The following is a 26,138-nucleotide window of genomic DNA, read 5'->3' as shown; positions in this document are numbered from 1 at the left end:
CAGCATTTCAGTACACTTTCCATTAGTTTCTATGTTCTGTACCAATTTATAATCACCCTTTAGGAAGCTGATTTAAACAACTGGGAACGCCTCTCTTCCTCGAGTAAAGAGACTCTTGATTACAAAGATTGCACCTCTCATGAGACTAAAATGAGCAACTCTGATAAGTGTGGGTGAAGTGTTTCACTTGTTTTTTCACTATGACCAATAAAAAGTTTACATTGACACTAGGCATGCAATATACCGTAAATTCCGGTGTATAAGTCTCTACTTTTTTCTTAAACTCTGAACCCTGCATCTTATACTGCGGCTAATTTATGGCTAAATTTTAATCTTGTGACGTCTCCTTTACTTCAGAACTACTACTAATTGTTTAAATACTGTTCCGCTCGCAAGTCACTGGGTAAACGGTAGCTCTTTCTTTGGCAGGAGCCAATCACGAGCTATCAATGCACTCACAACGAACTCAACCCACTGGAAAGTGCAGGAGGTCAGTATATATAACAGTATAACAATATAACAGTCTGACTCATTTTACAAATAACGCTAAACTCATTACACAGCAACTTAACACTCAAAAGGTATACCTAAGAAATATACAAACACGTATCTATACAAGTTACAAAAATGGAAAATAACTCTTTTAATATTTTAATATTTTCCTATTTTCCTCCTATAACAACGCATTCATTGGGGTACTGCAATGACGTCAGCCTCCCTCTGACTCTGGGCTCCTATGGCTCCCTCTGGTGGACAGAGACAGCATTGCAGGGTCATCTATCCATTTTCTATGTTGCTTGTCCTCTAATGCAGTGGTCCCCAACCTTTTTTGACCCGCGGACCGGCTTCTGTTCCCAGAAATCTCCCGCGGACCGGGGTGTGATCTAATTTATCTTATTTATTATGTATTGTGTAAAACTAAGACATGAATAACATCAAATTAAAAGCACAAAATGAATGCCGACCCGCCATCCACCAGTTCAAGTTCCAGCCAAGTTTTTCCAGAGAGATTATTACATCGCTAGCTTGAATTAACTTGAGACAAATGTGCACTTTAGCACTCAATAAGTCATCAAAACTTACCTTGATGCATTCCCACATAGTATCAGCATTTGAGACCAAATTTGAGGTGAAAGAAAAATGGTAAAAATACAGTAGCAGTCTATCTGTGCAGCATGAGAGAAAGTTAGCACACGCACAATGGACATGTGTCAAGTGAGACGGATGTAACAGAGAGAATCCGGCCACTTTTCAAAATAAAACATGAAAAAATGAAATAATGGAAATTATTTTTTTTCTGTGCGGCCCGGTACCAAATGACCCACAGCTAGGTACCGGTCCGCCCCGGGGGTTGGGGACCACTGCTCTAATGTACAGTTTGTATATTTATGAGGTACTGTATACTTTTTGAATGTTAAGTTGTTGTGTGATGAGTTTACTGTTCTATGTAAGATGACACAGTGAGTCAGATTGTTATACTGAGTAATGACCTCCTGCAATTTTAAATGGGTTGACAAGCTCGTTGTGAGTTTTTTCATAGCTCATGATTAGCTCCCCTCAAATAAAGAAATGCCGGGTCCTCACGGACTTGTGCGTGCCAAAATATGCCATTTTATGACGTGGATACAGGCAGCTTATACATCGGTGTGGCTTATACACCGGAATTTACGGTATTGATGTTCATATAAGAAGATGGTGTTTTTGTGTCTGTGAGCACTCCTGTGTGATGTGTGTGCACCATAAGACAGTATGCAACCTTGTATGTTTTTTTCATTGTATAAAGTACTTTTTGGGCCACTCATGAAAAATGCAATGAAAATGTTGCATGTTTTTCCCCAGGAGATAAATTAGGGCTAATGACTTTGCACCTTTAATCACCCTAGATTACAGGAATATACTGTAGGAAAAGCTTGAATGAAATGAAATATAATTGTAGGATGCTGTCGGAGATGTAGGTTTGTGTGTAAGATCCCTGTCTTATTGCTCTGCTTCTTGCATCAGTGGAAGTCATATTTCATCTGTCATCGTGTGCCATCGTTACTGTTTTGGCAAACATGTTTTTGTGTTGGTTGGGTGCAGTGCGACTGATTTTGCTTTTAAATACAAAAGCTGAAAACCCAAGAGATGCAGGTAAACAAAGCTCAGAAAAACAGGTGTGAGTAGCAATACCAATATCATGACAACATCTCATGAGTCATCTAAAAGATGCATCTTGTTTTTCCATGTTAACAATAGAATGAAAAATTTCTCATGCCTGTGATGTAAACAATCTAAACATGCATTTTCTGAATACTCATGCTGGTACTCTCGTACCACTTTTCTATTATTTAGTTAATCTGTGCATTAGACAATCTAAATTTCCTGTAATGTGCAAAACTGCTCAGATTACCCCAGTTTTTAAGTCTGATGTCGACCTATTTCGATTCTCTCAACAGTTTCCCACTAATCCAGTACCCTGAAGGCAATAATGCTCAGTGATTGCCAGCATGGTTTAGACTGTTGCGGTCAACCATGTCAGCATATCACTGGACCTGTAGACTTCCGAAAAGCCTTGATACTCTTAATCATAATATTTTGTTGAACAAACATATACTTTAATCTGTCATCTTCTGCAATAGGCATGTTTTCGTCATATTTTCGCCAGGTTGTAAAAATTTGTACAACAATATCACAGGCATTAGACAGTTCTGTGGGGGTCCCACATGAGAGTATTTTAGGACCTTTACTCATACTCATGCACATCAACGACCTTCCCGATGCACTTAATTACTCATACTCCCCGTCGTACGCTGATGATACTGTACCTTGTGTGTCTGACGGAAGTACTGACGCTATTAACAGTAAACTAAATACAGATCTTCCGCACTTACATCAATGGTTGCAACACAAACAAATGTTAAAAAAACGTAATGCATGTACTGTACTTTATCCATATCCAAGCCAATCATCTTTTCAATTCAACAACTCTCCACTGTATCCACTGACAAATATTTAGGAGTCAGTCTTCACTCTCACCTTACTTTCAGTGAGCATGTACAACATGTCTCCAAAAAGCTGAAACAAAAGTTGTATGTTTATGGTAAAATTAGGTTGAAACTGTCTCTGTTTCCAAAATATATATCTTAATGCTATAATACTTGTTTGCCTGTCTGGTCGCTCACAACAAATGAACAATAGACTTCCTAGTTGGACACAAAATTGTTCTGCTTTATCACTGTCTAATGCTTTAACATTTAAAAATTATATCATGGACACTGGCATTAAACTTGTATTTTGAAATCCTAAACAGTAACACTTCTGCAGCACTCAGTGCCTGAACTAAGATACTTCTTTCATATTTTTACAAAAGCCTGGAATAAGATTCCACAGCATCTATTATTCTGTTCCAACACTGACACACTTTAAAAAGTCCCATGCTCACCATTTGATAGACAGCTACCGTTGCAGTCACTGAGGTGTTTCAGTAGCCTCCTTCAATTGCTGCTTCTCTTAATTCTGTACAGTATGTCTGGGTTGACTGTGTTTGTACTGTGCTCGCTGATATACTAACAGTGTTGTATGTGTTTATTTTCTGCAGTGCAGACCTGCTGAAAAACAGCACATATGCTGAGTCAGGCCTCATGACTTATAATCTTTTCCTGTTTCAAATCTAAATAAAGAAAGAAAGAAAATACACTGGATGATTTGATGGTATTATTTTGTAGTCAAGGAATTGATTTTGATTTGTTTGGTATTATTTATCCCGAAACAAAGACATGACTTTATGGTAGGGCTATTTTAACTGAGATAGAAAAAATATCAACAAAAAATCCTGCGAAAACATGAACTTAAGGTTATAAATTTATATGTATTTGACTGAAATAATATGACAAATATGACTTGTCTGGGGAAACCCTTGTTGGCAAGCGCAGAGGTCAGAGTGTCGTGTAGCTGGTCACCAGAGTTGCGCACATTTCAGAGATTCATTCACATACTCTCCAGACCCTGAAGGTTTCAAGGCTGTCATTTGGCGACTCGAAGTTGCATCTCCCTCTGCAGGGTTCCAATGAGATTAAGTTCTGACGACTCTAAAAATATTTATCCTGTTGTTTTTATTGATATTCTGGGATCAAATGAATAGTTCCCCCACTGTATAGCCCATACATAATGCGAAACAGATTAGGCTTTAACAACAATAAGGGACAGTAAATAGGAAATATGGGTAGACGTGGACTTTTCAAACCATGACCGATTACACTAGCTAATAAAACAATAGGACACAGTTTAGCATGTGAAAACAAAGCACAGTCAGGAAGGGGACATGCACTGTCAAATCACTAAAATAATATGAACATCTAATACAAATTAATGGATAGTTATTAGAAATAATCCAACGCAAAATAAATCCAAAGTTCAATAAAGAAATGATGGGTGCTATCATCTTTGTGACAAGGACAGCTGTAGAGATGGCGTCTCATTCAACTGTTCCTTTCAAGGACAGTCAATCTGACGGCCGTGGTGTTGGTCGGTTGCTACAGGCAACGAAGGAAAGATTGACTGATGATGGTGCTTCCCGTGGCAGCTCAAAATGAAAACGAGTCAGGAGCCAAAACAGCTTGGCAGACAGACAGGCGTGCATGCTGCAGGCTGACGTGGTGGCTCCCCACAAACAAATTGGGCCAGTTTGGAAGAGATAAACTGCGACTGCCTGCTGTGATCAGAAATAATACAACCCCGTTCTAGCACACTTGCTGGAACTTTGAGGTAAGAATTCATTGTCAATGGAGAAATGATTCCTGCTGCTTTCCCCAGGGTGACCAGTGGAATTATATTCTTACCACAGGCAGGGATTTCACCCATAAATCACAACCTTTAGGAATGTCCTATATCTTGCTGCTCTCGGAGTCCTGCTTTTTTTCTTGACTGTCTTCTGTCCTCCCTCGCTAAGTGCAGCAGATTTTTGCAAGCCTTGTTAAAAGTGCTTTGCAAATTTAATCATACAGCTTTGCTTTGAAGAAGGGATTTTAAAAAATGATGTAAAAAGACATCTGTTGAACAGGAAATCTGTTCAGGCAAGAGTCTAGCCATACTACGCGATTAAGCTGACGACCAGGACAGCTAAATCTGACATTCAGTTCTGCGCTGTATATCATGAACATTTTCTACTCCTGTGCGATTAAATCCACATTGAAGTAGAGAGGCCAACATGCTACTGTGAAGGTAGCACCATGCATGCAGCAGGGTTACTGGTTTGACTCCAACACATACGAGTCAATTAAAAATATCTTGGCAAAATACTGAAAAGTTGCAGAGCAGCCTTCCATAAGCTTCCTGTTGCACACAGCTTTCACTGACAGATTCAAGACATTTGCACTGACATTTGCTACACTGGTTTTCCTTCCTCCTCTCCTCCCAGTGTGAATCATGACTGACCTGGTATTCTGACCTAGATGAAATAATCAGGAGAGAGAGAGAGACCGACTCAGAAGGAGATTTTGCAAATTATCATAATGGATACCATTTGCACATAAATGTTGCACTGCAGCTATACCCCTCATTGTGTGGATGACCATTAAAATGTAGATGCTGCAGCCTGCACTTCCAGAACCGAACACACAATGACAGTTTTGACTGATTCAGTTGAGCATCAGCGGCGGTTGCTACGCTTTCCTCACGCCGTAAACGTTAAACATTGCCAATTCACTGATTCATTTGAGATGAATAATTGGTGATTTATTAGCAGCAAAAAACTTTTGTAAAGGCTTTAAAGGAAATCTGTCAGTTGGCTCTTAGCATGACCAGACGGTGTCAATGGACTTTCAATGGTGGATGTATTATCTTGTGTACTATTTCAAGGGCAAAGCTCATTGTTCAGTGTTTTGGACCATGAGATGCGGAGACAGAGGCAGAGTTGGCAAAAACACAGTCTTTAATGAATAGCTCACGTGGAGTCTACTGACAAAAATCACGTACAGTCGTCCCTTGTTTATCGCGGTTAATTGGCTCCAGTCCCGACCAAGATAAGGGAATTTCCACAAAGAAGGATTCACTATTAATAAATGGAATATTTTCGTAGTTGGAGCATAGAGAAAAGTGTTTATGACTTTCCAATTACTATTATTTTTTAACCATTATTAGAGCCCTGTAGACGTGAGGTAACACACCTGTAGTCACCTTTATACTCCTATTATCCTTTGTTCAGTAGTGGGGAAGAAGGACAAAGTAAAAAGATAGCAACTTGAACGGGAGGAGAACTTTTGTCCACTCTATCATGTCGGACATGCCCTAGTCGACTACATGCACTATTGTATCTAAGGTACTGTAATGTCTCATCAATGTAACGTTACTGACAACTAGTGACCAGAATACGACATATGACCTCAGTGAGGGAGCAATGACGAACAACGTAGCGAGGGACGACTGCAAATCAAAAGGAAACTTACTATAAGCTCCAAAAACAGGTACAAAAATGCTTACCGTAACAGAAGAAACTAAGAGAATGAGAACGTGATACAACACTCACGGTTCTTGGCATGGTAACGATAAGCGTGGAAGACGAGGTAAGGGAACAATCCAGTGTCGTCCTTCCACAGCCGCCGTGCTTTTGAACACTACTAGCTGGGATGTGGCTGCTGGAGTGTGAAAAGGGACCTGGAGAGGAAACACAAACAAATTTTGTTCAAAAAATCTGTAGAGGGAAACATACAAAGCATGTTATTCTTTTCAACAACTCAAGTTCTTGAAAATGTCAAGAATGATAAGCAAGATGATTTCATTATTTACAGTGGAACCTTGGTTAGCGTACGCCCGAGTTAGGGTGTTTTTCGATGAATGTCAACAATGTACAACGGAATTTTGCATTGGTTTACATACATTGTCATGTCTTGTCGTGTTATTAATACACTGCATGAGTCCAACTGTGTTCTTAATGTATTTTCATTACAAAACATCCTTGTTAGCAGCCTGTTAATACATGGAAACAGGAACTCCTGTCACGTCCCGTCGCCCGTCTATGATGTCATCAGCAGTTGACTCTGGAACTCTTTGCTAACTAACACAGTTACGCCACAGGTCTCAAAAATGTTAACACAAAAATTTTAGTTGTACCTGCATAAAGTAATTCTAAATGCATTTAAATGACAAATGAAAGTGATAAATTAACATTGAAGGTTACTTTTACCTTCATTGAAGACGTGATTGTTGCCAATACCAGTGAATACCAGTGAATTCAGGAAATAACTCATGGCAAAACACAAAGTTGACGTCCTTGTTGATATTGCAGCTACATCGTGTCTTTGACAAAAATCACGCCTTCAATGAAGGTAAAAGTAAATGTTCATTAATTTGTCATTTACATGCATTTAGAAATTGTTTTCTGCATGGAAAACAAAATGTTAACATTTTTGACTTTCTGGAATGAATTCATTGGATTTACATTATTTCTTATGGGAAAAATGTTTTTGGTTAAAGTACATTTCGGTTTGAGTCGGACCTTCTGGAATGGATTAATGCCGCTAATGAAGGTTCCACTGGATTTCTAATAAAGATACTAGACATGAACGTATCATATATAATTAATTCATATTTGATGCAATATGACGGAAACACCACAATTTTCCTTATTTTCAAATGCAAATGTTGACATGTATGAGCTGCACTAGCTAATATATGTTACACATTAGATGTGAAAATAATCTGCTTGAGTTTGGGGGACATTGACCCATTCATGAAATGTCTTTTTTATTTTTTTTTATTAATCAGTTAAAACAATTGATTGTCATTAAGCATGTAATTCCTGTATTAGGCACAAGTTTCAGCGATGAGTGGTCACTCCCTGCACTTGCTGGAGTGTTGATAAACGCTTGCCACCAATAGGATTGCAGGTGGGCGGGGCATAGACGAAGATTGTACTATAATGAAGTACGGCTGCCAGAAGTAGAAGCATCTCCCGCTCTCTCTGTAGCCATCCAGGCTGCTCCGGTTCATGGATTATACACTTTCCCTCCAAGTGCAACATCAGCTGGCGGTGTTCCCGACACACTTCTACCAGGGCTACAGTGTGGAGTTACAGGTACACTTTCCTCCTCCTCCTCTTCTTCTTCTTTTATTCCGCGTGCAGCAGTGAATGTGACTTTGCGGAGATGCTTTACCACAACATGTCTACCGTGTTGCATGCTGCAAGATTCTTGCTATGGCGGGAATGAAGCGGTGTGTGCTTGTTGTGGTGCATATGTGTGTCTTTTAAAGTGAGACTAACAACTCGGTGCAGGCTGACCTCAAAGCGCATAAACAGGTCCTGCATGCGGCTCCCTGTGACCTGAGGATCGCCCACACTATATATTTTAATGAATGGGTCGTTTAATGTAGTCATACGAGGTCGTTGACATTATAAATTATTATACATTCAACTTTACCATGACTGCATATTTAGATCAAACATTATTCAACACCCTGCTGCTCCTAGGAAACCACGTGATTGTCTCAAGGTGACATTTAAGGTTGATGAGACAATGATGACGCTTCCCTACCTTTGCAGAAGACTTCTGTGCATGGTTGGTGGTGATAAGCAGTGCACTTGAACCCAAAATAATTCACATTGGGGGTTAAAGTGATTTTTTTTTTTTTAATCTGGTGGATAGGACTTATTTGCTAGTGGTAAGTGGCAAAAGACAAGATGTGTGAAAATTAGTCACACTCTTTCTCAATACATGTAAGTTGATTTGAATGTTGCAGATTATAATACAAATGATGAGCAACTGTTACAAGTGGATCCCCATGCATTCTTGCTACAGCACATTGGCAAATAGGCTGTTACATGTTTATGGCCTTATAAGTTAATATATCATCCAAAATCGTTACCGGAATTAACAAGCAGTCAGTGCGGATTATGTAGACCCGGCTTGGAGAAACGGCAAACGTTGATACGACATTGGAGAATGTCAAAATCAAGCTAGCAGGAGGGTTTGGACATTTAGACATTTTCTGCAATCGGTAATTAGACATTCACTGGTGGTCCCAGACTATCGCATCTTACAACCGGAGCTGTATCGCGATGGTGCAGACTTGCAGCTCGAGAGAGCAACAGCAGCTTCCATTCGCATTTTCTGGATTTTAGCAAAGAAGAAAGGCCCTTCACCGATTTGGAAACCGTGAAAGAGTGCATGGGGGCCGCACGGTGGTCTAGTGGTTAGCATGTTGGCCACATAGTCACAGTCTGGAGATCGGGAAGACCAGAGTTCGATTCTTCGGGCTGGATTATCGCACATACGCCGTAGCTTAGCATTACTGAAGACAAGCATTGATCTAAATAGCATTAACCATGTTGTAGTCAATATGTATTCTTTACACTGTACTCTTTACTTGCGTATCTTGCTTGCTTGCTGCTGTAACAAGTAAATTTCCCCGCTGTGGGATAAATAAAGTACATACATACATACATACATACATTAGCAGCACTAGCTTTGCAGCGCGCTAGCTAGTGAAGGGTTTTATATCTCATTTGTGTTCTTATTATATGCATATTAATCTGCTAAGCCGCTCGCATCCATTTTATACAGGTAGTCACACAAAACACATAGTGTTCTCATGGCCTGCGCTCATTATCTCATCCACACATACCTCACAACTGATAAGCAGCTCAAGGAGGGAGTACTCAAATCACAGCAACATCCTGCTTACAGCAGCTGGTTGACCTTCACAACGAACAAAGGCCCGCTTCTCACATGGCGGGCGCCACCCCACTTTGCTGATTGGTCCTCAGGGACTACAACACCACACCTCCAGAGACATCTAATTGGTCCTCGGGGACTACAACACCACACCTTCAGCGGCATCTGATTGGCTCTCCAACATCTACAGTGACGGGCGCTGTCTTCTCCCATTGGCTGAGGATCAACCTACATTTGCATTTAAAAATGTATAAGGACCGGGCAGGGATAGTTAGCTGTGCTCTTCCTGTCTGACCCTGTATTAAGACCAACCTCTGTGTAGGCCTACAGGGAAAGACGCTAGGCCCGGAGCTCCGATTGTATTAGGTTTGTTTGTCAAGAATAAATATTCACATTTGATTATATGGTAGTAATCTAGTCTCCTTTCCTCCAATTCGACACCCACGGGAATTGTTGGCCTGAAGTCACAGGAGGCCTTCAATCCCAACAATTGTCACCCAAAAAGATTTTTAACACTTCAGCAAAACATACGTACATAATAGCGATCTAATTAATCTTATGTATTATGTATTGTGTAAAAATAAGACCTTTATGAATTCTCACATAGTATCAGCATTTGGGACCAAATATGAGGTGAAAGAAAAACAGAAAAATATAGTATAGTAGTTAAGTTAGATGGTGCATTCAAAGACCATCGAACAAAGTGGGACAAGTCAGCACTGGCATTAATCATGCAAAAACTGGTGGATTTAACTGTATATTATTTATTGAATAAATTAATAGCCCATATTTGCCTTTACATAAAACTTGATGCAGTTATTTACAAGTTTTTTTATTTATCATTGCGCATGAACGTTTCCCACGGCCCGTCAGTTAGGGACCCCTGTCTTAAAGCATGCTTGGGGGATATGATGTGCTCTTTACACATTTGAAAATACTGAATGAATGCCACTTTTATAGAATTGGCTTCTTTAGTTTATAATGTAAGATGAATGACTCCATCAACAAATGTAACCGAACGAATCGTATCAAATCGAATCGCATCGTTTGTACACTGTATCGAATCATATCGAATCATTTTGTTTTTAAAACATATCGTTTTTGAATCGTATCTTAAAGCGATGAAGTTGTACGACATCCCCATCAGCAGCGTAGTCCATCAACAGTGACTTACCCCCCACTTTGTCCCGTGAGCCGAGTTCTGGTTGGATTTGGGTTAGCTGGCGGGGCCACTTAAGTAAAGAGTTTGCCTTCTCTAAACAATATGCTTTCAAATCACAAAAATGCCTCCACAAAAAAATCATACCTCACAATCGCTCGCTTCTCTCCCATCTTATCACTGCATGTTAATTGTTGTGTATGTATTCTACAGCGACTGAAGGCCGAACACATACACGTTATATACGCACACCGCGCAGGTAAACACTGTGGAACACATACACAACAATTGACGCGCAGTGATACAACAGAAGAGAAAGTAACGCTGAGCGATTGTGAGGTCTGATTTTTTTCGAGGAGGCATTTTTTGATGCAACTGTATTGCTCTTTTGAACGCATATTGTTTTGAGAAGCCAGACTCTTTGCTTAAGTGGCCCCGCCAACTAACTGGAACTCCGTTCTTCATCGCAGAAATTCGAAAAGAACAATCTGGCCAGCACTCGGCTCACGGGATGAAGTGGGGGGTATGTCATTGTTGATGCAGGACACTGCGGATGGGGATGTCAAAAAATCCGAACTATCCCTTTAAACCATGTACCTAGATATCGAATCATCTACCACAAAGAGATTTACAGCCCTATCCTCTAGACATGAAATAAAACCCCCATGAAATAACACCCCTATAGTCACCTTTGCAGTCATATTACCCAATATAGTAGACGTAAGAATAGAATATAAGACTTGTGCTTGTGTGTGTTGCTGTAAATGTGAGCTGAGTTGGGGGGGGGTTCCAGGAGGAATTACTCGGCTTACTCCCTGCAGAAGGCCACAAAACAGGCAAGATCGTATTTGAAAAAAAAATCTGCAATTGTGAAAGAAAATGGTCTGGACATGGGGCATGTGTGCATGTTTGTGACGGATGGGGCCCCATCCATGACAGGAAAAGTGAGTGGCTCGGCAGCATGTTGGTCTGCTGTTGCGCCTCAGATGACATCCTTATAACATCCTGTATTGTGCATCAGACAGTGTTATGCGCCAAACTCAGTGAGTGGCTGAAAAAGACAATGGGCAGGACGATGGCGATCATCAATTTGATTCTTTCCACATCAATTCTCCCGCATCGCCTCTTCCACAAACTGCTGTTAGCAATGTCTGCTGCCAAAAGGCAACGCACTGGAGCGTTTCTGTGATCTCAGAGAGGAGATTACAACTTTCCTCCGTAACTGCAAGCAAAAAAAAAGAGCTGATGTACACCCAAACTATACACTAGATGAAAACTTTGACAGAAGCCTTCTTTCTGAGTGACATATTCAAACACCCGAATGACCTAAATGTGGGACCGCAAGGCTTGTGGAGAAGATGAGTGCTTTCCAGGTCAAACTGGAACTTTTTACCTGCGTGAAGTTGACCCTCCACGCCCCACACAAAACTCTGGTAAAATAGTTGCAATAACTGTAATAACTCAAAAATGAAAGCAGCACAAATGATCATTTTAATGGCACAAAACGGCACACACCAAGCACAAACAAGTGAGATTATTTAGTTTAATTTTGAGAAAATGGGGCCTGGGTGAACTTAGGTTGACCTTTTGTAATAGGCTGAATATGCACAAAACAGCACAAAGGAAGAAGAAAAAGACTATGAGACTATATCAGACTATTTTGGTTTCATTCTGAGCATGTGGAGAGGGCGATTATGTAATTGTCGGACAGTTAAATTTTTAATAACTCAAAGTATGACATCACAAGGCCGCACAACGGTGGTCTAGTGGTTAGCATGTTGGCCACACAGTCACAGTCTGGAGATCGGGAAGATCTGGGTTCGATTCTCCTTCTGTGTGGAGTTTGCATGTTATCCCCGTGCGTGCGTGGGTTTTCTCCAGGTACTCCGGTTTCCTCCCACATTCCAAAAACATGTTATGTTAATTGGAGACTCTAAATTGTCCATAGGTATGAATGTGAGTGTGAATGGTTGTTTGTCTATATGTGCCCTGCCATTGGCTGGTGACCAGTCCAGGGTGTACCCCGCCCGTTGCCCGAAGTCAGCTGGGATAAGCTCCAGCATACCCTCGCGACCCTAATGAGGAGAAGCAGCATAGAAAATGGATGGATGGATGGATGACAGCACAAACAATCTCTTTAATGACTCAAAAAGCACAAACAATTGCAACTCTTTTTGTTTCATTTCGAGAAATGGAAGGCTGTCTGTAATCCTCATCCCAAATGAAAGATGTTACTGGTGCCGAGTGCAGTCCAAAAGCCATCAGACGGCATCTGCAAGAGAAGGGTTTTAAGAACAAAAAACATTTTCAAAGGACTCGTCTCCTTCAACACCACAAAACTGTCCATCTGGAATTTGCATAAAACATGGGACAGTGAAAGGTGGATGAAAGTTTTAATTTCTGATAAAAAAAAATGTAACCTTGATGGTTCTGATGGCTTGGAACATTATTGGTATGACAAGGAGATTGTACATTTTCTTTCAATGGAACAATGGAGCTTCAGGTTGTGCAGGGGCGTCAAACGGCAGCTGGCTATGTTGAGATATTGCAATCTTGAAGGCCCTCGTCTATGTGATAATGACTAGCCTCCTGGAAACACTGGCATCAAGCATGCCGATACCAATTTTTGAGGTGATTAACAAGACTGGTGAAGCTACTCATTAGTGAGTTCTTTTTTGGAAAAATGCATTTCTACTTTAGGTGTATTTAGCAGCGGTCTTAAACTTTGGATCAGCTGATGAACAGCCTATTTAAATGTAATGGTTGTTACACAAAATTATTTTTGCCTCACATTTCTTTTTTTATTTTATTTTGAAGCACTACTTAGCAATTTTTCAACTGGTCTTATCTTATATTTTCTTGAACTTGTTGACATGCAGTCATCCCTCACCATGTCACAGGAACTTCGCACAACCCTGACAAGTAGTGATATCAGCGTAAGGATCCACATACACATGTGAGTCAAGCTTTTCATCAGGGGTGTACAGATTACAATTTTCTGACCTATCACTGATTGAAGCCTGACCTGCCGATTCCCAGTTTGGCCAATGCAGATTTTTTTTTAAATAACTGACCGCATACGCCTTCAATGTTCCAATGTCATTTTGTTGAACAATACCCGTGAAACATTACAAACTTACTGTTTTAACTGCACATTTGATAGTTCTCTCAAATATAAACGAAAAATGTAGAAAATTGCTGTCCAAACTATTAAATTCTATCAGTTCCTTTCGTCTTTTTTTGTCACATTTTAAAAACAAACAGAACTTGCACAACAGGTTACACTGCAGACCTCTTACCCAATTAAAGTGCACAGCGATCGAAAACGGCTTGTTGTCCAATGCCATGAACTCCATTTTCCTCATACTACTGTAAGCAATATTTTATGACAACCTTATTTTGTTACCACAAGTACACATGATGTGACACACAGTGCCCTTATTTTGAAGGCTGGAAGTGTGTTGTGTGTGTTAAAAAGGTCTCTTAACTGTTGCTAAAGAGACTAGCTGTGTACATGATTAAACATGCCTCCTTCAGCCATGGTCCTCGTCCTTTAGTTACGCCGAACTTCCATGACATCAGAGGGCATCCTGAAATCCTTGGTTACAATAGCTTTGCTCTTTTTACTGCTCATAAGCGCTAAGCGCGGGCTGCTACCTGGCTCTTTGCTCAGGCTAGCATTAGCCGATTTAGCCTTAGCTTGATTGCTTGCTGTCAGTCTGGTAGAGCAAAATGGGACTGTGGCAGACTTTCAGACCTTTGCGGAAGTAGATAAGATCGGTGGATGAGATTGGTTTCATATGTAAGGAGTGGCCGATCTCGAGCCGATACCCCAAAATGAAGGAAATCGGTACATGCTTACATTTCACACCCGAACTCAATAAAAAGTAGTGCTGTAACTAGTTTGAAATTAACCTGAAGCTTGTTGTTTCGATTAATCGAGTGATCATTTAGGCCCTTTGGACCAAAACAATATGAACCAAACACAAACAGTTAGTGGTTTGGTCCGCAACATATCAGAAAAAAGGCAAAAATGACCATCACAGTTTTCCAAAGGCGAAGCTTTTTTATTACATTGTGTTCATGTATTTGTCATTACCTTCCACATACTGACTGCTGGAAATGTCTGCCCCAGCCAGAGTTCTTGTTTTTGAAAATCTGGCCCAACTGAATTTGTAATTGAATAGCCTCACTGTAAGGTATACAGGGCAGTTTTGTAGACGCCAATGTTTGTGCTCAGTCATCCTGCCTCATCATCATTCTGCCGACATTGCAATATTTTGTACTCTTATCAAACAGAGCCGCTGTAGTAATTTGTTGTGTGTCTTGACTACACCGACAATAAAGCTTTCGTACACGCGCACATTTTTCTCCCAGTGATCTGAAATCTGAAAACAATTAAATCAGTGTAGAATCTGGTTTAATACCACCATACTTTTTTATTTTGAAGCTTTGCGCTGAACCGGAAGTCACTGTGTACACATTTTAATGCTGTGTAACTAGATAGAAGTTATGTCGCCGTTTTCGTTCCACGCTGGTTAGCGATGATGTTGACGTTAACATTACTACAACACGTGTCGACGGACCCATTCTCTTTGGGTCTCAAATTTCATGTCGACAAAAGCGGTCGACCATGTATGTCGACGCCGACTTAAGCTGGCACTTTTAGTAATAAGAAAAAAAACGGTGGATCAGGACTTGATGATATGTTAGACTTTAGTTGTCGATATAAATGGGACTGATAACCATTGTTTTTATGGAGCCCAGGAAACGTCATGAATGCTTTTTTTAATCGCCAGTGCGTGGTATAAGGCGCCACTGCCACTGCACAAAATGAAATGAACACCTGTAAGTCAATAAAATATGTTCCGTTAAAAAAACTTCACATGCGATAATGTCACGCACCTCTTATGACACGAACCAAAACCTCCAAACACCGAGCCGGCGTTTTTGAAAATCTCTGGAGTAGCTGTAGTTTTGCGTCACGTGTAATTATGCAAATCAGTTGCAGTTCTGTGGGAAACGATAGAATAATGCAACATTTCATGGACCTGAGGTCTATTTGCGTCATGTAGAGGTCACTGTGCCATCAGAGGCTGCATCACCAACTCCTTTGCAGAACACAAGAGGGCCCCATCTTGGGTCAGTGGGTTTGCTATAGGATAGGGGTGCCCAGTGTGCGGCCTGGGGGGAATTTGCTGCCCACCATTGTTTTTTAATTGGCCCACAGCGTTCTAAAAATATGATTTAACACGACAACTACAAAAACAACAGCAAAAACAAAAATCAGCAGCAAGAAGAAAATGTAATCTAACAAGAAAAAGTCATAATTTCACGAGAAAAACGTAATATTACGAAGCAAAATAACGTAATTTTAGGAGCATAAAATTGAAATATGAAAGAAAAAAGATATTTTAGTTTTTTTAAAGTCATAATACTATGAGAAACAAACAAAAGAACAAAAAGTTTTAAAAAGAACAGAAATGGAAACAACAGCTGTAATTTAATGAGAATAAAGCCAAAATATTCTGAGAAAAATAATTTTAGTAGCAAAAGTTCTAACGTTATGAGAAACACGGTTGTAATTTTTGTAAAATTGAGTTGGGGAAAAAGTTGTATTATGGGAATAAAGTCAAAAAATTTGGTAATAAAACCATAGTATTATGAAAAGAAAATTTAGAAAGATTATTTAAGAACAAAGCAAAAATACAAACTGGAAAAAAAAATGTAAACATGGGGAAAAAGAGCAAATACCAAAGTTCATACTAAAAATATGCTTTTTTTAAAACCTATATCACAAAGCTGAGATAGTGTTTTTTTTTTTTAAATATGTAAATTCTTAGCATATCTACATGTGTTGTTTCCAAAATATCGAGTCCTTTTCCTTTTTCAGTATGTGGCCCTTGGTGCAAATAGTCTAGACACCCCTGTTGAAAGACATTTTGTTGAGACCGCATACATGTTTGATGGACCGAATATATAACTTAAAAAAAAAGACTGGGTAGTTCAAATGTAAACAGAGTGTGTATTTATATTCTCTTTTGCATTTGTTTACGTTGGTAAAGAAATAACACTTCACAGCCCTCATATTCGCCCTGCTTGTAAGCGACACAACACATTGAAGCTGTGAGCTTTGTTGTCATCAGTAATTGTGTTGTTGGGTAAAACTAAATCTCCTGCCTTTGTTGCTTTGTTCTAACTGTCCACTAGCGGTGACATCTCTCATTATACTTTCATAGGTCAACTGAGACGAGTCACAGGATTTTTATTAATAGTCTGAATGAGAAAGAGCCGTTGTAACCGGAGCTGGCGACGTGCATCTTTGTTTTGAAAACAGTGAAACAAAGAAGAATACAGACAGTGATGTGTGTTAAATGAGATGCATGCCCACATTTCCATAGCAGCTTTGTATCTAAAATGTTATTTTTTTCAATGCTCCTGCTTATTGCTAGAAGAGGTGTGATATACAGTAATGCCTCTCCACTTTGTGCTTCAAATTTTGCGGCTTGTCTTCTTGAATTCAATAGTGTTTCTCACCTCAAGTCCCTGCTTTTCTTTTGATCACAGCTGCAAAATAACCCACAAATAGAGCCAAAGAAAGTTGCAAGTACCAGCATTTGATAAAGAAGGAGACAAACACTATTGAATTCAAGAAATAACTCATGGCAAAACACCAATGTGGTGTCCATGTATCTCTCTGCCACAAAGTGCCTGCGGTCAGAAAAATAAGAAGTTCATTTTTACTTTTCATTTGATTTTAGAATTGTTTTATGCCTGTACTGTAAAACTATAATTGCAAAACTATAAAAACGTGCTTTGTGTTAACATTTGTAACGCAACTATGTTAGTTAGCAAAGAACTACAGAGTCAACCGCCGAAGACTGACTTACGGTTCCTGTTTCCATGTATTAGCAAGCTAATGGGTTGTTCACAAGGAAGTTTTGTGATAAAAATACATTAAGAACACAGTTGAACTCACGCAGTGTATTAATAACATGACAAGATGCACGCTATATTGTACGCTAACTTGAAAATGTACGCAAAGAGAGGCTAATTTTTTTAATTAACCAAATAACTTGCTAACCAGGGCGTATGCTAACGAAGGTTCCACTCTATTTAGATAGGGACATTTAGATACCTACATCAATACCCGAGATGACGGTCGTGATTTTGTTACCCAGAAACACTCCCAAACAAAAGTCATACAAAAAAGTCAACATCACATGCTCAGATATGTATAAAGCAAGCATCTATTGTTCTGTATGTGTGTTCTATATATGATCTAGCAAGGGAAAAGTTTGTGCATGATGTATGCATTGCACATTGTATAGTATACTCTATAGCAGGGGTCCGCAACCACCGGGCTGTAGCCCACTACCGGTCTGTGGGTGGAGCCGAACTGGGCCGAGGAAACCTTAAAAAAATACATTTCTATATAACTAAAGAAAATTTTAAGCCAATGCATATAAATTTTGGAAATATGGGCCATTATTTTATTACAAAAATAATATAGTTAGAAGTTTTGCATGTTTATGTTATTTGTTGCGTGTGTCCAACTTTCATTGACAGTCCTTGAACGCACCGTCGTACGTGCGCTAGCCTTCTCCCACTCTGCACAGATGGTCAACTACAGTGTATTTTTATCGTTTTTCTTTCACTTCATATTTGCTCCCAAATGCTGATACTCTGTGGGAATGCATAAAGGTAAAGTTTGATGACGTTAAGTGTATATTTGTTCTGTGCACAGCTTCAAGTTAATTCACGCTAGCACACTGCCTGTTAGCACACACATCAAGCAGCGGAGCTATAATCTTCTCTCTAAAAAACACTCTACAAACTTATACTGGTGGATCTCTATTCGCTTTGTGCTTTTAATTTGATGTTGTTCCTGTCTTAGTTTTACACAATACATACTAAATGAGATAAATTAGATTGCTATACGACCGCGGAGATTTGTGGGAACACACGCCGGGCCGTGGGTCCGAAAAGGTTGTGGACCACTGCTGTATAGGTTGTGACCAAGTAGCTATCGTGAAGAAATCCAGCCATCGTACAGTACATGGTAGGGATGAGCGAGTACACCGCTATCTGTAAATGTTCACCAATCTAAATTATTTATACGTATCTGTACTCAGAGTGGGCGGGCATAAACCGGAAGTGGGCGTGGTTTAACCAGAAATGGGTGGGGCTTAAATCTGCCTGTTATTGACATGAATTCATCAGAAGTTGCTATATTTATTGTTTATTATTCAGCTATATGTGTACTGTGTGTGTGTGTGTGTGTGTGTGTGTGTAAGTGATGTGTACGACTATTATTTAATTACTTTTTAATGATCTGTGTGATTCATGCAAACATCCAGTGATGGCAAACAGGGAAATAATCTGTCACCCTTGTTCACTGTAGCTTTCTCAAAAGCATCGCGTCCAGTTCTACGAGCAACGTGCGCCGTGTACGTAACGAATCAAGTATACCAAGTAACTTTAGATACGAGCTGAGCTGAGGAAAACCATTAAAAAAAAAAAAAACGTACATAGTGGAAGCAGTGACCTACGCAATACGAGCAGTTTTCAACGCTGTCTTGTCAAATACACCGCATACGTAACGAAACAAGTCTACCAACCAACTTTAAACATGATACAAACCGAAATAGAGCGAAATAGAGAACGCGAGCTGGAGTCGAGCCAAGCAAGCAGAGTCACTGTCTGTGTTGTGTCTGTGTGTGAAAGAGTGAGAGGCTTGGCTCCGCTCTCTGGCTGGAGCGGATCTGTCTGGGGGGGGCGGTCGCTGTGTGTGACTGGCCAATCACAGAGCATGCAGAGTGAATACATAAGTAGTTACCCAAAGAGGATTTTCCTTCATCACTATTACGGATCATGATAAGCTGTACTCGTTTCATGCTTGTACTCTGAAAAAAGGCATTATCTGTAACAGATACTCATCTAAAGCGAGTACACGGTTGGTTCCTGGTTGATTTCCGAACTCTGTCCATAGAGCAGGACAGAGACAGAAGTCTGCTACTGAAGTTGCTCATCTGCCCGGTTGTGTTGTGCAGTGGCTGTCATTGTCTAGGATGGACCGTAATTCATGAAAGACCGTTTTCTCTCCAGCTGTGCTCAGTGACAGATCCCATCCTTCCTCACCAGCTTGTCCAGGCGTCCTGTTGCTAGTGCTGCCTTCCCAGCACACTACTCGAAGAGGATTTAAGCATTTTGGAAGTATATTGGAGTTTCAATTTACCATTGAACAACATTTGAACCTGAGTTTCATAATCCAAACATCGAGACTGTGTGAAATGATTGAATTAGGGGAACTAAAAGAGATAAATCAATGAATTGGTTATTGAGATAACATACACATTTATAAGAGGCACACAAATGTTACTGTCTCTCTAAGCACTTGGAGCACATGGAGCAAGTCCACCATCCAAGCCAAACAGTTTGGTCTCGATATTGTTCCCTGTAGCCCAACACCTATTGTTGACTCTCAATCCAGCAGAGAGTGTTGTGACAGTGTGAATGGCCTCAGCAATTAGTGATTGGTTGAACCCCTGAGAGGCATTGTGCTAAATGAATGCTTTCCGTAGCTCAAGCTAGAGGGGGTAAAAGCATTAAAGAGGAGTCATATAGCGTTGCTCATTTGGAACAAGCACATTGTTACTGGTGTTGGGGAGGCTTAATCTGCAGGTACAGGATAAAATGCAGTTGAACTTCAGTTAGCATCCGCCCCGATTGGCGTGTTTTTCGATTAACGTTGAAAATTGACATTACAATTTTGCTTCGGTTTGCATGCATTTCGCCCGTTAGCATACTGTAGCGACCCTGAAGTTATGCTGATATATATGTTTGTGTTCTGGTTGTCTGACTGTCCTGGGTTGCCATGAACGCACCAGGGGTGAGGGGCGTGTCGTTTGGCGTCAGTTGAGAAAAGCCGCTGTTGTTGTGCTGATGTGCTTTGGTGGTGCGGTTACGGCCGACAGTAGCCATTATTTCTTTGCAATAAAGAGCTTGGACATAGACTTAGACAGACTTTATTGATCCACAAGGGAAATTGCTTGGCTACAGTGGCTCATTGCAAGAAAAAGAAAAATACAAAAAGCAGTGCAATATGAATAAAATATAATAGCATAAAAAGAATATAAGATAAACAATATTTGCATATTTACAAATAGTGTTTAAAAATATAAGTAAATACAAGTACATTTACACTTTATACAAGGGAGAGCAGACAGTACAGTGCAATAATGTTGTGAATTATCTTTTACAGACAGGTGCGGTATTGTAGAGCTGGATGGCATGTGGAATGAATGAAGTCCTGTAGGGTTCACTGTGGGAACGGAACTGGAGGAGTCTGTCGGAAAATGAGCTTTGCTGTCCCTCTATTGTCCGATGGAGTAGGTAGGTGGGGTTGTTCATGATGGAGAGCAGTTTGTCCAGTGTCGTCCTATCTCTCACTGTTACAAACGCCTCCAACCGACCGCCGATAACTTCTTTGTCTTTCCAGATCAGTTTGTCCATCCGGTTTATGTCCTTTTTGCTGTAGCTGCTTCCCCAACAAACCACAGCAAAGTACAGGGCACTGGCCACCACAGACTGTTGGAAGACCTCCAGCAGCTTGCTGCACACATTGAAGGGCCTAAACTTCCTCAGGAAGGAGTGTCTGCTCATGCCTTTGTTGTAGACAGCATTGCTGCTGTCCTTCCAGTCCAGTCTGTTGTTCATGCTCGTTGATCAATCACCTCCTTGCGACTTTTTAATAGCGTCTGTGTAGACGTTACACTGGTGTAAGAAGTGAAACGCCTGACGGCATGGCGGCACAGCTTGGTAAAGGTGGTGGTCGCCAGAGAGTCAAGGAGGAGGTGATGGACATTGCTGTTGACGACATGTGGTGATGAGAGGCAGAGCTCGACTGTACTTTGGAACACGCTGCTCGCCTACGACAGACAACAGGTGCGCCGGAACAGGTGGCGACAAAGATGGTGGCGCCAATGGTTTTCTATGCTCTAACTATGAAAATATTCCATTGACATCAGTCAGCTGACATTAAGCCCCCTCCTGATTCGTTCTTGTGCTTCAACGGCAAACAAAAAGAAAAGTGGTGAACAGCCACACACGCAAAATGCAACTTTCATCTTTATTATTCCGATTACGGATAAACTAACTGATGCCTATATCAAATATAACATCAATATCATAAAAACATTTCACTACGCTTTATTTTGAAAAATGTGCACCGGAATCGGAATCACCTGTCTGCCCTGTTGGCACTTGACAGAAAAGGAAAAGAAGAAAAGGCTAAGGTATTTAAAGTTAATTAATGCATTCGTTGTTCAACCCTGCGAAAACAACCCTAATGTTGACATTATTACGACAGCAAATTTAATTATCTAAAAAAAAAAATCCTGTCACAGCGATGCAGTAGCGGCACAACACAGCGGCGACAGCTTCAAGAAATCCTAGGGGAACCCTGTAATTATTATCCTAATGAAACAACACTGCTGTCTAAAATACCACATTTTTCAATCCACACTGGTATGTCATAATATTATAGTTGTACATTACTAACGGACACATGGCTCCAAGACAGAAGCGTATTAGAAATTATTCCATAACAAAAAGTGTCCGGTATCACTGTATCATTCAATTGGTGTGCCTGACTGCATCACAAGCTCAACGCCATGAATTGAGGTTGTGAATTAATCAACCCCAACCCCACTTAAACTTAAAGGCAGCACATGTTAAATTATATACTGTATATAAAGTCGTCCCTTGCTCCATCGCGGCGTGAACATCGCTCCCTCACACAAAAAAGCGCCCGAAATGAGTTTCCTCTGTAGGGTGGCTGGACTCACACTAAGTGATAAAGTGAGGAGCTTGGCCATCTGGGAGGAGCTCAGAGTAGAGACGCTGCTCTCTTGACATCAAGAGAAACAAGTTGAGGTGGCTCGGGCATAATACTAATACTAATACTAATACTAATACTACTAATAATAATAACACGGGCTACTGTTGTGGCCGTACTCCAACACTCAACACCCTCTGAATCACTGAAGTCACTTCCTGTCCACATGTCCGGAACACATATACTGAAACACAAATGAGCACAAGCCTTATTTGTGTCCTAAATGGCTTATTTTCTCTGATTATATGTGCTATAATGGGTAATAGGGCCGCATGGTGGCCGAGTGGTTAACATGTTGGCCACACGGTCAGGAGATTGGGAAGATCTGGGTTTGAATCTCCTCTTGGGCATTTCTGTGTGGAGTTTGCATGTTCTCCCCGTGTGTGCGTGGGTTTTCTCCGGGTACTCCGGTTTCCTTCCATGTTCCAAAAACATGCAGGTTAGGTTAATTGCCGATTCTAAATGAATGTGAGTGTGAATGATTGTGTGTCTACAGTATATGCGCCCTGCCCTGTACCCCACCTCTCGGTCAAAGTCTGCTGGGATAGGCTCCAGCATACCCCCGCGACCCTAATGAGGATAAGCGGCATAGAAAATGGATGGTTGGATGGCTCTAATAATGGTAAAAATTGTATTTAGAAAGTCATAAACAGGTTTTCCATGCTCTAACTACGAAAATATTTCATTTATTAATATTGAATCCTACTTTGTGGAAATTCACTTATCACAGTTGGGTCTGAAACCAATTAACCAGGATAAACGTGGGATTACTGTAGATATCTAACTATACGACTATAAGTCATAGGACTAGCCAAACTAGGAAAAAAGTGTCACCTATACTCTGGAAAATGCAGTAAACATGTGTTCAGCTGTGTTGGCAAGCTTTAACATTTCCTTGAAAGGATAGATTTTGAGGTTGTGCCCACATTGGATAGTATTAACCTCAGGCTGACCAGTGTCATTATTTTATTGTTGCATGTTCTCCACTGGCTTTAGACCAACCTGACTGTGCCCAGTGTTAATGTTTTAACTCAGCAGATTTGCAGACAGTGCATGGGTCACACAGCAAGGGAACAGGCCACTTAGCAACAAACACAAAGCAACTGTTCATTGTTATGACCTCAAGGCATGACACAGAATTTGGCTTGCCTATGTCATCCCAAAGCATCAGACTGATGATGAGAATGATGAGTGCATGAGGCTCTTTGGATGTGCATCACTTTCTCACTAATTGAGGCTTGGTAATCTGCCGTTTTCAACATTGAAATAGTGACTTCATTCAAATGATACCTTTTCAAGAGCTATAATGCTAACGCTAATGCTAATTTGCTGTGTATATTCTTGGCTAAAAATCAGCATTTCGAAGATGTAGTTTTTCCTTCAGTTTCATTTCAAGAAGCTTTAAGCTTTAAGCTTCTTCTTTTGGTCAATTGATTCACTTTACTCAGTATGCATATTTAACTCACCTGTCCTTATTTGAAGCTCCCTTATGGGGACAATATGGAAAGTAAGGATATTTTGAACGCCTCTAAATGGTAGTTTACGGTCCAGTAGCAGTGACGCTTAGTGACATCATCATCCAGCGTGGCGTGTCCAGGTCAAAACACATAATGTGCGCTGGAAAATTTCTGTCATTTGTGTATTCGTGCTAGTTGCTGCACCATTCTTTTAAATGGCTGCTCTGATCAGGAGGCTTACAACAAACAAACAGTCCGATTGATTAGACTATCATAGATATTTACATTCGCACGCCTACAGTAAGTATCAAAGTCTCCCCTTTATATTGATGCCAATGTAGACCATGTAGTTGCAGAGAAAACTTTATTTTGGAGATGTCTTTTTTTAGAGCAAAATGGCCCAAGGTTTAAGAGGTTTAGTGTATATGTAGCAACAGTGAAAACATGTCTTCGGAGTGCTTCAGAATGTTGAGTTTTACCTTTTACCCGAGCGATGGTGAGGAGAGAGAGACCGGTCAAGGCAACGCATCCCTAATGAGCTGCAACTCCAAAATTTTTTTGGAGGTGCACGTCTCTGGTGTTATATTTCTGCCTTATGTTAGAGGTAGTAAATGCAAATACTGAGCCGTAGTAACGTGCAATAACTACTGATGTATGCACAGGCACACTTCCGCAGCAGGTACAATCATCATTACACACATTTGCTCGACTCACTATCTGTCATGTCTTCTTTAGACCATTTCCTCTGCAACCTGTTTATATATTGCATGTTTTGAAGGCAGCTACATCGTTACATAAAATATAGTTTAGTCCCTTCTATTAAGTCTAGCAACCTGATGCATGTTTTGATTATTTCTTATTTTGTTTGTAGTCCATTTCAGCATTTGTTTTTGAGCTGTTTGCAAATACTCAGTGGCTGCACATAGAACTTTTCAATAGCTAATAAAATATGACTAACTGATATTGGTAAGATGTTTTTGTGAATAAGCCTTTTACAAACGCATAACTTATTAGTTTGAAAACACCTCACATTAACCCATTTATTATCACTTTCAGCAGAATGCTGCCACTAGTTTTTATTTTAAAATGGTCAAGTATAGTATCAAGTTCTAATTACCAAAATGCACTAAATGCATATATTTTCATTTCATAGGCAGAGGGGAAGAGTACGGTGTGGAGACACTTGACGAAAGACACAACAGGTGTCAGATGCAACATCCGCAGTGTGCATGTTAGCCAGGGCTCCAACGCCAACAAAGCAAAGAACACTACAAATTTGTGGCAACACCTAAAATAAATCACAAAGAGGCATGTCCTTATGTTGATAGTGTTACTAATTGAAGTTCCTTATTTGAATTTCTACTTCTTTGTGTTCAGTCGTATTTTGAATCGTAATTTTTGTTCATGTGCAGTATATATCCTGTGTATATCAATGCTCTTATTTCATATATCGGCCGATATATCGGTTATCAGTCATTATATCAGATATCAGCTTCTTTCAGCCCCCAATATCTGGAGCCGCATCGGCCCCAAAAATCCCATATCAGTCGGGCTCTAGTCCACATCATTGTACATCTCATATATCACTTTACTGATGAGCAGATGTGTGACCGAATCAGTTGTGATATGAGGTGCGTTAAGAAGCAGAGTGGCAATGACATCTACTGCGACGGCGTTGTAACTACAAACTACACAGACAGTCCGATTATAAATTGTTTATGAGCGAGGGGAAGCAGGAAGCGCCAAAATAAGTTGCCCAAAATATATTTGTGGCGGTCCAAGTTTATCTGTGGCGTGCCACCACAAGTAGATGAATGTACTGTATCGGGAGCACACAAATCCGCATGGGAATTTTTAACAACGTGAATGTGAAAATGTCCAAAACTAATTTGGCACATATAACTCAATCACAAACATGTACATTAAACAATTTTAAATACAGCAATATACAAGTATTTGTACCCATTTTTGTGCAA

The 26,138-nt window shown here is 40.3% G+C and overlaps 1 protein-coding gene across 4 annotated transcripts in view; it reads left to right on the top strand.

Moving 5' to 3' along the window:
* Positions 1-7,904: 7,904 nt before the first annotated feature.
* zmat4a (zinc finger, matrin-type 4a) overlaps positions 7,905-26,138 on the top strand; it is a 106,228-nt gene continuing 87,994 nt past the window's right edge. For all 4 annotated transcript variants that reach the window (XM_054772744.1, XM_054772743.1, XM_054772745.1 and 1 more), the window contains exon 1: positions 7,905-8,050. In XM_054772744.1, the coding sequence (XP_054628719.1) occupies positions 7,964-8,050 (87 nt within the window). In that variant the 5' untranslated portion in view covers positions 7,905-7,963. The remainder of the gene's footprint in view (positions 8,051-26,138) is intronic.

The sequence above is a fragment of the Dunckerocampus dactyliophorus genome, chromosome 4, assembly GCF_027744805.1.
Source record: "Dunckerocampus dactyliophorus isolate RoL2022-P2 chromosome 4, RoL_Ddac_1.1, whole genome shotgun sequence".
In the NCBI taxonomy this organism is placed as follows: Eukaryota; Metazoa; Chordata; class Actinopteri; order Syngnathiformes; family Syngnathidae; genus Dunckerocampus; species Dunckerocampus dactyliophorus.
This window is presented reverse-complemented; position numbering and strand designations above follow the sequence as displayed.